This window comes from Diaporthe amygdali (genome assembly GCF_026229845.1).
Source record: "Diaporthe amygdali strain CAA958 chromosome Unknown NODE_14_length_1008325_cov_65_372321, whole genome shotgun sequence".
Lineage (NCBI taxonomy): Eukaryota > Fungi > Ascomycota > Sordariomycetes > Diaporthales > Diaporthaceae > Diaporthe > Diaporthe amygdali.
The window spans coordinates 961,441-975,101 of NW_026517034.1; the positions used below are offsets into that span (position 1 = coordinate 961,441).

Here is a 13,661-nt window from a genome sequence, read left to right on the forward strand (position 1 = left end):
GGGTCGGGACCCGCTCAGCTCCCCCGGCTCACGAATCCGTCTATTTGGAACCGCTCTTACTGTGCTCTTGTTTCGATGAGTTCCCCTTCCCACTGCTTGTGGAACTCCTTGATTCACCTCCTGGAGCGAGTTCCTGCATCTTTTTGCCAACCTCGGACGCAAAGTTGTTCTGCTTCTGAACCTCGCCATTCGCCGTGCGAGGGACATCATCCTCCTTGGAGCTGTTCTCGCCGGCAAAGGTCCTGATATACATGGGTACAATGACTAAAAAGAGGTCAGCTTGTGAGGCTGGACTACGTAGATACGTCTATCTTTCGGCAAAGGATCAATGAAATATGGTAGCTTGCCTGCTGGTCGAGCTGCTGCTGCATTGGACAGGAGTGATAAGCGTGGGCCGGCGGTGCGCTTGATGAATGTGTTGAGGGATGTCATCTTCGGACACGAGCTATGCTTTGATATATGTTACTGCTGTTATGGTAGGATGGGCTGTTGTGTATGCTAAGTATCTTAGTATCGGTCACGGAGCACTTGATTAATTGTACATATGAATAGAACCGAGTCTGTGACAGGTTGCTGCCGAGCATCTTCAGACACTTGCACTGAAATAAATTGCTGGAAGAACATGTCATATCATGCAGTGTTAACTTTAACGTCACTCCTCATCATTCGCATATCATGAACACCTACGCCCCACAAATTTGCCCGGAATGCTGTCCCTGGCCTCGAGCCTGGGGCAGGTTCTTGTAAGTGCTCATCTGCCTGTTGTGACGTCGCAGATAGAGAGCTGGGATAGAAAACAGTGGTTCTGGTAGTGTGCACCTCGCCTGTATCGCAGATATTTAGGTATGGCCTGACCGGCACGTCTGACACCCCTTCACTAGACGATCACCTCCCGCGGGATACTCTTCTGTAGAACAAGCTACTATGGGGCAAGCTGTCTTGAGACAATGCGCTGTAATACAACTGACTGTATGATAGCGTACTGCGGGAAGTCTATTCTATCATGGGATAAAAACTATGGGGTAACCACTATAGGATAACCTCTATTAGATGAACACATTACCCAAGCATCTTGTGAAACAGCCCATAAGACGGTACCCAGGCGGCATCTGTTTCTTTCAATGTAACTTTGAGTCTCTGGCAAACCTTTGGGGTCTCTGTAAGCTGCGAGGATCGGTAACGCATCGAGGTTCTCGATGGCAGGAATATTCTTGAGACTGTCAAGGTGAGAGACCCAGGCCGCACTACCTAGGTTTCTCCGTGGAAGCACGCACATTTGAGCCAGAAAACAATTTTAAGAGGCTTTCTAACGGTTATTCTATAAATTTATTATACACCAAAAGTTTTCTTGTACTTCTCTAGCATTTCCAAGTTGATGTTGGAGCCGCCGCAGACAACGACAACTACATTCTTCTTCGCCCATTCCTCATCTGTAAGACTCTCACCTAGGTACTTCCTCAGGTCTCCGTTGTACTGGGACTATGTCAGTCACTTGTCTTATACACTGCCAACAAAAGAAGAGGATGAGGGGAGGGGGACTTCTGTTTTGGATCTTCTCATGAAAGCTAGCTGCATGGCGGCCCGGCAACATAAAGAATCCGTTGGACTTCACTCACCAAAATAGCAATCGTTGCGCCACATGCGCTTTCCACCAGAATTCTAGCGTGGTCAAGGAATTTCACCATGGCAATTACTGCCTCCTTATCCGTCACCACCGCACTGATTAGGTCCCGTCCTGCTCGCTTCGTCCAAGCAAAAGCTTCCTCTGCAACCCTTGGGGCACCTAGGGATGTTGCAATAGTCGTGATACTAGAGAGTGTGACCAGCTCTCCCGCTTTGACACTGGCATTGAGGCTTTCGCCACCTTCCGTCTCCACGACCACGACCTTTGGGCTCCCGTAGCCAGAGTCCTTGAGCTCTTGGACTCCTTGCATTATGCCGCACATCAGACCGCCTCCCCCAACGTTGCAGATTATGGCGTCCATCTGCTCGTCGAAAGACTCGGACATCTGCGTCTTGAGCTCGGCGACCATGGTTTCGGCGCCATCCCAGATGTCCTGGTGGTCGAATGGAGGCACGTAGACGGCTCTTGTGGATGGGTGGTCTCTCTCGAATTCCGGGATTACGACTTCACGGAGGTGTCGATCGGCAGCTGCCCAGTTCTCGCCAATCTGCACTACCTCGGCGCGCAGCTCGCGAAGCTTTTCGACCATGAGCTGTGAAGTGATCATGGGCACGACGACAGTGGCGGGCCGGTTGAGTGTCGCAGCAGCTGTCGCGCAAGCCAAGCCGGCGTTCCCACCCGAGGAAGAGTAAAAGTGAACATCCTCTGCTGAGGTTGAGGGAGAGTTGGTCGACTCAACCGCCCTGAACATGAGGTTACCTATTCCGCGAGACTTGAAGGAGCCTGAGGGCTGCAAGTTCTCAAGTTTCAGATAGATGTTGCTGTCAAGGGCTGTCAGAGCATGCTGCATATTGTGAAGGGGTCATACTGACCAGCCAGCAGCCCGAGACAAGGGAGCCGAGTAGACACACGGCGTCTCAATCCATGGCTTCGGTGGACGTTTGGAAACTGATCCCATTTTTGGAGATGTTGCGAGTGTCAAATTTTGTTGACTTTTCCCTCAATGATGGGCTTGCGGTCCTCAGGAGATCACCACGGCCTCTTTTATGCACAATCGTCCTATATTTGGGGCCAGGATATCAGCGGCTCAAGCCAGTCTTGAGACGAGGTCGCGGCCACCTCACCAAGGTTTGGTGATCACCGGAGGGGAGGCAGACCGGCGCTATAGGGTAATGATTATGCAGTCCAGTAGGCGTGTCGCGGTAGGAATTACATAAATCAATCAAGCTCAGCCATCCGTATCGAGCAGGTGACGATCTTGGAATCAGAGCCTTCCGGATTCGAGCGGCTGGCACAAGAAGCTTTTATGGACTTGGGTTTGACACCGTCGCCATGGAGAAAGCCCATATGAGAAAGACCGTGCAGCGGGTCGAGATGAGGAGCGTTGCGCGGATGCGCATTGCTCGGGGCCGACCCGGCGGTAAGAAGCACCCCTGAACACGGATCGGGAGCGGGCCGCAGGGGCGGGTCCGAGACCGGCTCTCCCAACTACATATCCAATTTCTACTGTCTGTAGGAGCATCATCCTCTCCTGATCACAGCTTCATCCTTAGCACGCAAGGCATTTGCAATCACAAATTTGACATACATTCTTCCCGTCTTTCAATTGGTAAAATGTACATGTCACAGGTGTCTCCTTCTATGCGAGGGAAAAGAAAAATTCCTCTAGAGACTGAGAAGTTCTGGGACATATCTTCCACAAAACACTCCTCTTGCATTTTTATGAGGAGGAGGCATGGAGCTGCCCAGTGGCTGAGGGATCATTGTTACTCGCTTGTTCTGCTGCAGCATGAATGAGGTGTGAGTGAAATGCATTGATGAGTACCATGGACTGATGAACTTCATGCACTGCTGTGAGGTTGTGACTAAAGCTGTTCCTGACTGCCATTTACAAGACCTCATCACATAATATGTCAATGGACTGGAACATCTCATGTTGAGAATCGTTTAGATCATCTATCTTCCCCAAGCTGACCTGGGCTCGTCCCTGGCAGCCGTCGTCAAGCCAGGTTGAGTTGCTATGGCACCCCCTCTCCACCCGTAGGAGTGCCTCTTCCACTTGCCCTACCGCAGCCACATCGTCTCCAAAGCAGCACGTCAACCAGAGATCAGGAAACATCAGCTCGTGCCTTAGCCCTGCCATAATCAGTGCTTCTGCCCAAGTTTTGCCAGGCTTTGGTCGCCAGTCAAGCCAGCTTCCTGGCGGCTTTTGGGACTCTTACCTCCTGCTTGCACCCTGCTTGCACTCTGCTTGCGCCCGGCTTCTCCCCAACTTTTCCCCTGTTTTCAGATCCCCCTACCAGCACATCTTTCTGACCAGGCACACGCCTCGTCTTGTACACATCCGGATGGTGTCTGATATCTTGACCTCTGCCATAGCAGTCTCCTTCCACCAGACCTGACGCAAGTATCCCGCCCTTGTGCTCGGTACGACTACCCAACCAGTGCCTTCGTGAATCACCACCACTAAAGCACACATCTCAACAGCTCCTGCCCTTCGACTTCGGATAAACATCAAGCACGCTTTCCATTCGGAACTGGCCACTTGACCCTTGATGACCCACGCATCCGGCTTTGTCCAAGCTGATATCACATGTGAGTAGCTCCTTCACTTGACAGCCACTGCGGATGACTTCCCGGGGGCTGACTCTTTCCTCAACCAGCCAGTCATCAACAACAATAATGCCACCTCCACGTCTTTTCCCCGGAAAGGGAAGCGACAAGCCCGAGCTGGGAAGGAGTGTGGGGCGTACCTTTGACCCGGGAACAAGAGAAACTCCATCCAGCACACGATCTCCTACTTCCATTTCCCTCGGTAGCGTCCGTCGAAAGCGGAACAACGATGGTGTAGTCGATGAGGATACTCCCAACAAGCGTCCCACGCTCTCAAATACTACTCGAGCCTCTTCGTCCCTGGTAAGCGACCGTGTTGATCGCGCTGGATCGGGCCAACGCGCGACTGTGATCGACCTCACGGGCGATGATCCCCAGTCCAGTTCATCTGGCCGCGAGCGGTCTGTCAAGGGCACCGCCAGCCTCACTCTTGGCTCTCCTCCAAGCGCAGCTCGAAGTGCTTCGCATGGCAGCCGTCTTTTGTCTGCTACCATGCCTACTCGTGGCGTTAAGCAGAAGAGCGAGTTCATTGACCTGACGCTTGATGACCTTTCAGAAGATGACTCGACTGTCCTCTCGAACCCACGACTTGGAAAGACCGCCAAGTCTGAATCCATTGAGAACGTCATTGACTTGACGGAAGCTTCAATTCCTCAAAAGCTTGCGACGGCATTCAAGCCTCTTCAACTGACAGATGGAACATCGGCGGTGTCCAAGGATAAGCAGGTGGCTCCAACTAAAGCTGCACCAGCGCAGAAGCCTCGCTCTGCTGATTCCGGCCAGACAAGCAACCCCTATGAGCCACAGCCCAATTCGACAAAAGCCCTTGATGAGGCGGCTGTCATTGAGCTTTGGCATCGAATCAAGGAGAAGGCCGCTTCTGATCGTGCCCGAATAGAGCCTTCAGAACTTCGCAATTCATTTGCTCCCATGCCAGATTCGCCGCATAATCAGCAGCAGACGGATATCGATAACAGCCCCCAGAAATCCGTTGACTTCATGAACCGGGCTGGAAAAGCAGCTGGTCCTCGTACCAATAGACTGCCTGCCCTGGATACAGAAAGCAGTGTTCAGCCTACCCAGGCGCGTCGTGGAGCTGCCATCACTTATCCTGCTTTCATGAGCCCTGACAGTAACTCCGACGCTGTTCCCTCGGAGCCCAAAAACAACACCAGTAGCACACTTAATATTGCGCACGGCTTGCCCCAGCTTCAGAGAGCAGTGGTTCACCTCGCTAACGGATTGCCGTCCCTCGATCACATACAGAGAGTTGAGCGAGATCAGCAGCGACGTGGATCTACCATCGTTCCTCGTGTCAAAGTCCAAGATTGTGATTACGGCCCTCGGAAGACTGACGGGGAGCCAATCCATGGTGATAGGCAGAGAGCTGGAGACGGAAGAGTGGTTCCGGGCGGTGCTAACGTGCGGTTCAGTACAATTGACTCTGATACCGCGAAAGACGTCCTTTCCAGGCTCGACCAATTCAAGAAACAACAGATGCTTCTCACGAGCCTCAAGACGAATGAACTATCTCGCAAGAAGGGCCCGCCTGTGGTTTCTTTCCAAACACGTGTCTCTGATGTATCAGACTCAGTCCAGGATCGAGGCAGCAGTAGCCAACAGGCGGTAGTCACAGAGACAGATTCTGTCGGAGAGGGCAATGGAAGCACTGAACTTAGCCACGATGAGCCTGGTGTCTCGAGGTCAGTACCGGTAGGCGCGTGTCAGCTCCAAGAGCCCTCGGGTCTGATGGTTCAGGACCAGGCACAGAAGCAGAGCGAGATAGTGGCTGACGGTCTTGTTGAGGTCAGCGACGAAAGTGACAAGCACAGCCCAACCAGCTCCACCCCGGAGATCAGTCCTACTGTAGGACCTAGCGATGCGCCACAGAGTCTCCAGCAGCAGCAGCAGCAGCGGATGCCACGCCGCTCGAGGCGAAAGCGAGAGAAGATTGTGGTCATGAGAGCACCGTCGCGAGAGTTGCATCGAATCTCGTTGCGCCCCGTCCAGCGGCCTGACCTTCCAATGAGCAGATGCTTCTTGATCCAAATGCCCATGGAGATCCAACAGAAGATTTTTCGATATTTGCTGCTTGCCGAGGACCCAATCCAGGTCTTTCAAGGCTGGTCCAAGCTATACCATCGCCAGCGTTCCAATCTGGATCCGGCGATTTTGTCGACTTGCCGGGCGTTATTCGAGAACGGTTCGGCTGTTCTGTATGGAGCAAATACGTTTCAGTACAAGCTGCGGGATCCGGCCCGCTCAGGGACTTTTCAAGATGTCGGGCAGACCATCACTGTTGAGAAATACATTCCTTATTTCCGTAAGCTGGAGCTGAAAATTGAGAGGTCTCGGACAGAACTCACCTACTGCACCGCGCTGGCTGCAGCCATCCGCGCCTTGACTGAGCATGGCGCTGACCTCCGTGAGCTGGTGCTCGACACGTCGCCTTCCGTGGAGGGTAACACGTTGTCCACGGTTGGCTACTTTTACAGGCAAGGAGAGGTCATTGAGGCTCTCAAGGCCCTCAGAACATGTTTCATAGAAGTGCGAGTCTTTACGCCCAAGACTTCTTCGGCTGCTGCCAAGAGTCTCCGCTGCATCATCGACAAGCGCACTGAGGCCAGCACATCCAGACCAGACTCCCAACAGGCTGCGACTCAGCCAGCTGGAAAAGAGCTCGACAAACTTAGCGAAATGATTTCGTACGCGTGCGAGAATCCTTCAAAGGCGGTCGCACGAGGTTGGTTCGATGAATTTGAGGCATCGGCTGAGCGGTGGAACGAGCACCTTCGCTGCCAGGGAAAGATCGCGGATAGTGGCGAGGATGGTGACCAGAGTAGTGCCGACGACGAAGACCTGAGCAATGACGACAATGACGACACCAGTGACTTTGAGGGTTGATTTTCGTCAACACGGATGCTGGTTTATTGCGGTGGTGTTTCGATAGTTGCCTTGACCTTTTAAAAGCCCAGAGCGGCAATGTGGGAGCTAGTGGTCAATCAGATAAGGACGAGTGCGACACCACTGAGGGGGTTAATTAATTGCTCACGAGACGTGGGCGCCCAGACAGATGACACCACTCACCACTGTATGATACATTTTGACAAAGGTTTTCCATTCCTCTTTCACATGACTAACGTGACCCTGTCCTTCTACCTCGCCGTTCGTTGGTATCATGATGCCGAAATTTCCCGCGCAAAATGCAAATAACTCGTAATTTTCCCTATCAACCAGCACCTTTGCTCATCCCTCCAAATCATTGTAGTGTGATGCAGGTACCCGGTAAGAACAGTCCGGCTTGTCTACGATGCTGAGATCTTAACGCGCGAGACCTCCAGCGTCTCAGTGTCAACCAGTACGATCTCCTTGGATTCAGAGAACGATGGGACCGCAATGAGCCGGACTGCCTGCCCTTCTGGGCCAGTAATCACTCTCGTGCCAAATGTGGGCTGACAGCCCACAAAGTAGACGTGAGGACAATTATTCATAACGAATGGGTCGTCATCTTGAAATGGATAGCTCCCTGTTCACTCGATCAGCAAATGGCCCACACTAGCGCAGCGAACCAAAGAAACGGCAAAGAACTCACACAGAGTGTCCGGCGCTGTCGGCGCACTGCACCGCCACCGGCACATGACTTCCATCATTGCGATTCTATCGTCACTGTCGATATACTTGAAAAGGTCGTCCACGTTCTGCCCGCCCGTGCCGAGTATTCTCCAGCCATCTACCTCCCCCTCCCATGGATTCGTCACCGGGTCAAGCCACCCCTTCTCTTTAGAATTAGGTGCAGCTGCAAATGCTCTGGATCGCGGGAACATGGCTGTGTGTATTGGTTGTTGAGGGAAGCTGGCGTTGGCTGGGTCGTGCTCGCCCGGAAGGAGGGTGACGGGCATGCTGGGTAACAGCTCGGCCAGGAACTCGTCCAGAAGTTGTGAGGGCAACGGGTTGTACGAGCTGGCGTCGTAGCCGTACTTCTTCTGCGCGGCCTTCTTCTCTCCAGCAGATTCACCAAACCGAGGATTCGCAGCGGCGATGGAGTTGCCGGCTATAATCAGGCGGCTTATGTGAGACAGCTCGGCCTGTGTGCTGGGTTCAAGTGCCTCGCCCAGTAGATACTCGAGAAGAAGATTCAGTTCCAGGGCATATGATGTGTCGTCGCCAGCAAAGTTGAGACCTGAAACGATGGCAATTTTGCCGCCACTGGCTGCTGACATGGCATCTGTCATCTCGACATCCTCAGACTTGACAGTCTTTTTCCCCTTGGCTGCGCCATTGGCACCGTTCTTTGGCGGTTCTGATAATGCCCATCGGTCCGGCTGTGGAGGGAGGTCCGCGAACTTCACATCGATGACCTCAAAATCGCCATTTGCATTCTCCGTCCCCACGACAGCAATTATGCATCCGGTAACAAGCATGACGGACTTCAAGAGATCTCCAGTAAGTCGGATACGACCAGAATCATCTTCGAGCATGATGGCATCCCGGTCGTCATCCCCAAAGTACTTCGCGACAGACGTCGGGGCGGAGATCCAGCGGTCCTTGGACACGTCATCCAGGATATTTGGTTTGAGAGACATGTCCACATACACCGTGCCGGCGACCCAGCATAGCTCGCCCTGGCGGACATCCAGCACGCGATCAGCCTTTTTGGCAGTCTCGCCGCCGATAACAGTTCCTTCCCATGCTGCCTCTGCAACCTGCTCAACAGCAGGCTTGATCTTGGTCAGGCGGAGAAAGTATGTGTCAGCATACTGTTGCTGGTAGCTGCGGCCCTTCTCGAGCTTGAAGGTGTCGAGGGGCTTGTAGACGGACTGGGTGCGCTCAAGAGGCTCCTCTGGCGCGTCGCCGCTGCAGTATATCGTTAGTTCCTGGTCTAAAAGGTCCTGGTTTTGTGGGCACAAACGATGGCTTCTGGAGCAGCTTCGACTCGATCTCGTCCAAGGACACCATATTTGCAGTGCTGGGACTACTGAGCACAAGGTGCGACCGCCGTAAGAGACTGGTAAGTTTTAGAGTGAAGTCCGGCAAGACGCGTCTTGGACTGCAGGTGCGAGAAGACGCGTTAATGGGCCTTTCCCTCGACCGGGTTAGGCCCCAAAATGCAAGTGTGAGCGCCGTCGGGTAGATCCCTGCACAGCGTGGGGTTCTGTAAGGCTATGAGCTAAAGCTGGTAGGCAAGGGTCGCAAGGCTAGAAAAATTTCCAGCTGCCATTTCTCAGTTCCCTCTCACAACTCTCAGTCTACTAATACTTGTCGCATCGCTTTTCCGCACGACATGATGGACTCAAACATGGCGGGAGCTACGGCCTTTGAGCCAGAAATGGCCCAGGTCAAGGTTACATTCACCACGAGCGAGGATGGCTTCCAACTGCCCGAGACAAAGAGACAGCTGCTTGTGCCAGCCGGTATGGCTTTCCCATATACTCACGGCGCATACTACTTCTGTTTGTTTACATGGAGCATACTGGCTGACGAACAACACTTTAAATTCTAGACATAAGACGTCTTGGTCTCTCCCGCATTCTCAACTCTGAGTCCATGCTAGCCACCCCAAGAACAATTCCATTCGATTTCCTTATCAACGGCACATTTTTGACCTCCACCCTCGAGGACTACCTCCAGCAGAACGGCCTGTCTTTTGAATCCAATATTACACTTCAATATGTTCCAAGCATAATACCGCCCCAGTACGAGGCCTCTTATGAGCATCCCGACTGGGTCAGCGCCGTCGACCTGCTCTCATCCACGTCCCCTGCGGGACACTGGTCAGGCGAGGCCTTCACGGCGGGCCAAGACAGAATACTGTCTGGTTCCTATGACGGTTTGTTGAGGATATGGAACGCCTCGGGTGACCTCATCACCACCTCGCCGGCGGCAAGTCAGGGCGGACACACCGCGGGTATCAAGGCAGCCAAGTTCCTTTCGTCCACACAGATCGCCTCATCGGGGATCGACCGAACCGTGCGCGTGTGGAAGCATACAGAGAACGACGCCCAATCCTCCGGCGAGTTGAAGCCCACCTTAGAGCTGTACGGGCACAAATCCTCCATCGACTCGATCGAGGTGGACGGCGCCTCCAAGCGCATCCTTACCGCGTCCGCGGACGGCTGCATCGGCCTGTGGAGCACCTCGAAGGCCTCGGCGCCCACTGCGCCAGCGGAGCTGCTGCCCGGGGCCACAAACGCCGGCAAGAAGAGAAAACTGGCCAACGGGGTGTCCACGCCCCAGCGCGGCCCGCTGCACCTCGCTCCCTTCCACACGGAACCCGCTGCGGCTGCCGTCTTCGACCCGCGAGACAGGACTGTGGCGTACAGCGCGGGCTGGGACCACGACTTGCACACGATCGACCTGACGACCATGTCCAAGGTCAGCACGATACCATTATCCGTCTCCCTCCTCTCCCTTTGCGCCCTGCCTAGCCCCTCAGGAGGTCTGCTACTGGCTGCCGGCACAACGTCGCGGAATGTGCTCTTGGTCGATCCGCGGGAGTCGCAAGCGCGGACGTCCGTCATGACGCTCAGAGGCCACGTGAACATGGTTGTGTCGTTGGCCAAGTGCCCCGACAACAGCCACTCGCTCGTCTCCGGCTCGCACGATGGCACATGCAAGATCTGGGATTTGAGAAGCGTCCGGCCATCTGTGAAGGGCGAGGACGGCGTCGCAGGTGGCGGAGTTAGTGAGGCGGTGCATACCATCGAGCGGGAGAGCTTGGGCGGCAAGAAGCGGCCGCTGGCTGGCGAGGGGGTCAAGGTGTTCAGCGTGGCTTGGGATCAGACGTGGGGAATTGTGAGTGGTAGTGAAGACAAGATGGTGCAGATCAACAGGGCAAGGGCGAGAGACTAGGCGCGGGAGACGAGATGCAGATGTTATACCCCAACAGAGTCAACATCCTTAGTTGTGATAAGTCGCGGGAGATGAGTTGATAGTAGTTGTTATACCCCAATAGAGTTGAGATCCTCGTCCGCAATTATTCCTCGCGAATAACCTCCTGTGGGACAAGCTCCTGTGGAAAATCTCTCATAGGATAACCCCCTATGGGATAACCCCCTATTGGATAATCTCTTATAGGATAACCTCTTATAGGATAACCTCCATCTGGGATAGCCTCCCGTGGGATCTGTTCCTGTGGGATGATCTTTCAAAGGAAGTAATTACACTTCAGTGGGCTTCCGCAATGATGTGTTGTGATTTTTGAGACTGTGGCGGCGTTATCTCAATAGTGTATGTGAAGTTCGCCTGTCAACCCATCTGCTGCCTGTCGTATCTTACAAGACTTTTTCCACATCTCAGTTGCTCACGGCACAGACACATTCGCCGTGGCCCTGAACAACGCCGCAAATCTTCTCTGAGCCTGCTCCTGAGGGTAGAGATTGAGCACTGCCCTGAGTCGGGCCGGGTCATATGATAGTTTCTCTACTTTGACCGCTTCAAGGATGTAGCCACAGACGGTGTTGAGCTGCAGGGGAGGGTCCCTTAGCAGCTGTGCGATGCTATCGACGCTCAAATCGTCGTTTGCGTGCCATATAAAGTACGCCCTCAAGGCCGCAGCTGCAGCTTTGGTCTTCCCACCTGGACGTGTTGCCTTGTACTCCATGAGCCAGGTTTCTGCGGCGACAATTCTGGGGTCTTTCTGTGGTGTCGCCGGTTTTGCTGCTGCTGTGGTAGATCTGGATTTTGGTTTCGCTGCTTTTGGTGCCTCTGCTGTGGCTTTACTGTCGTTGGAGTCTTCTTCGCCGGCCTCGATTTGAATGGTCTCACCAAGTGCCTCAAGCTGCTCGGGAGTCAATATGGACGCTCCGTACCCGGCATCTGCTATGGCCTCGAGCTCCTCCTCCTCAGCATCAGATTCGTCGGAGCTCGAGCTTTCGATACCAGGCGCCAGAGGAATTGGTTGCTCGTGCTCTACATGAAAGGGCAGAGGCGGCGTTGGGTCGAGACTCTCGCGTTGGTAATTGAGCATGGCGTAAAGATGGACTGCTGCATACGCATCTGACGCTGAGTATACAATCTGATCCATGCCCAATGACTTGGACCAATCACTGGATCTCACATCTTGCCCTTTGAACAATGGCAGATGCATTGTGTCTTGGACTTGGTTGGCCAATGACACAAGTTTCTTGTTGATCAGGTCATGCCTCCCATTCCTTGTATACTTGACCTGTCGGTACAAGTGACTCAATTCAAAGACTCCTCGGGACTCGATACCCAAGAACTTTCGGAGCCTGGTGCAGTCGCCTTTGATCCACACTCCAGTCTTTGTAATCCCTGGATCCTCCATAATGCGCTTCAAAGTCGGAACGACAAATCTGTCCTTTTCTGGAAACAATGCAAGATGAAGCAGCGCAACCCGGCTTTGGCTGGCTAGCTGCACCAGAGAGACATTCTTTCGAGGCGAGCTAGATCTGTAGGCCTCCATTGACCACTCCAAGTCGAAGCCAATGACTTTCTCCTTCAAAAAGTATTGACAGACTCGCTCCGCAGTGTGGGCGCTTTTGCAGTAGTGCACCTTGACTTTCGCTTCGCCCTCCCTGCCACTCTCATTGTCGCTAGGTCCTCGATACATTGCATATGTCCAAAAGGACTCGGGCGTTCCCTCGACCGCTGCCATGGCAGCGCTGAAGCTTTCCTCTGGGATCTTGTAGTCGAGCGGGGTGAAAGGAGGACCTCTTGATGGCTCATCCACGACTTCGGCCTGTGCCTCCTCTTCCCTCAAGGCTGGCTCACATGCTTCTGTGGGATGTGTCGAGGATTCCTGAGGAGCCTCCGAAGGAGGTTCCTCAGCAAGAGGCGCTTTATGCACCTCGGGCGCCGCGAGGTTGTCATTTGAGTCTGCGTTGAATTTCCCGAGGTTTTTGAAACTGGTGTTGATCATCTCTTTACCAGAACCATCCGGGCCAGTACTGATATTCTCCACCGCTGAAGCCTCCGTGAAGAACCGAGCGACATCGAGGACAGGATAAAGTGGCTGCTGGAAGACGACTCCCTGGTTTGGGTGCCAGAGCCTCCAGCTCGGAGGATGTTTGTAGCCGTGCATCTTGGAAACGCTATATCTAACAGATTGGCACAGAAATATCAGTACCGCACGCCGTCATCACTCAGTAGGTTCAGGAGAGGCGTGACTGACAAGAAACGGCGAGTCGCAGCCGGTTGAAGAAGAAGTAGACCCGGCTGGCCACTCGCAAGATTCATGACGCGCACTCGAGGTGGGAGCGATGCGCCATGTTGGCCCAGAACCATAACAAGGTCATTGATTCGAAGGGCAGCGTGACTTTTGGTCCCCCCAGGTTTCGGAGCAGGCAACAATGCAGGGGCATAATTGGGGGTTGCGGATCTGTAGACTCGCCGACGCGTTGTTGACGCGGGATGGGGCCGAGGTGGGCCTAATTGCGTTACTGAATAGCACCGATAAGGGCATACA

The 13,661-nt window shown here is 53.8% G+C and overlaps 5 protein-coding genes across 5 annotated transcripts; 2 read left to right on the plus strand and 3 right to left on the minus strand.

Moving 5' to 3' along the window:
* Nucleotides 1-40: 40 nt before the first annotated feature.
* J7T55_003600 (uncharacterized protein) lies at nucleotides 41-2,582 on the minus strand (the record flags this gene model as incomplete). Its single annotated transcript, XM_053143640.1, has 7 exons — nucleotides 41-264; nucleotides 688-728; nucleotides 969-993; nucleotides 1,147-1,217; nucleotides 1,355-1,473; nucleotides 1,617-2,445; nucleotides 2,497-2,582. 7 exons carry the CDS (start codon nucleotides 2,580-2,582, stop codon nucleotides 41-43), a joined length of 1,395 nt encoding a protein of 464 aa, XP_052993849.1.
* A 1,724-nt stretch (nucleotides 2,583-4,306) lies between these two features.
* Nucleotides 4,307-7,141, plus strand: J7T55_003601 (uncharacterized protein; the record flags this gene model as incomplete). Its single annotated transcript, XM_053143641.1, has 1 exon — nucleotides 4,307-7,141. One exon carries the CDS (start codon nucleotides 4,307-4,309, stop codon nucleotides 7,139-7,141), a length of 2,835 nt encoding a protein of 944 aa, XP_052993850.1.
* A 401-nt stretch (nucleotides 7,142-7,542) lies between these two features.
* J7T55_003602 (dna polymerase delta small subunit) lies at nucleotides 7,543-9,193 on the minus strand (the record flags this gene model as incomplete). Its single annotated transcript, XM_053143642.1, has 3 exons — nucleotides 7,543-7,763; nucleotides 7,830-9,091; nucleotides 9,147-9,193. 3 exons carry the CDS (start codon nucleotides 9,191-9,193, stop codon nucleotides 7,543-7,545), a joined length of 1,530 nt encoding a protein of 509 aa, XP_052993851.1.
* A 325-nt stretch (nucleotides 9,194-9,518) lies between these two features.
* On the plus strand, nucleotides 9,519-11,086 carry J7T55_003603 (ribosome biosis protein ytm1; the record flags this gene model as incomplete). The annotated part of the gene is made up of 2 exons (XM_053143643.1): nucleotides 9,519-9,648; nucleotides 9,738-11,086. The coding sequence occupies 2 exons, from the start codon at nucleotides 9,519-9,521 to the stop codon at nucleotides 11,084-11,086; spliced, it is 1,479 nt and encodes a 492-aa protein (XP_052993852.1).
* A 451-nt stretch (nucleotides 11,087-11,537) lies between these two features.
* Nucleotides 11,538-13,277, minus strand: J7T55_003604 (uncharacterized protein; the record flags this gene model as incomplete). Its single annotated transcript, XM_053143645.1, has 1 exon — nucleotides 11,538-13,277. One exon carries the CDS (start codon nucleotides 13,275-13,277, stop codon nucleotides 11,538-11,540), a length of 1,740 nt encoding a protein of 579 aa, XP_052993853.1.
* Nucleotides 13,278-13,661: the final 384 nt, after the last annotated feature.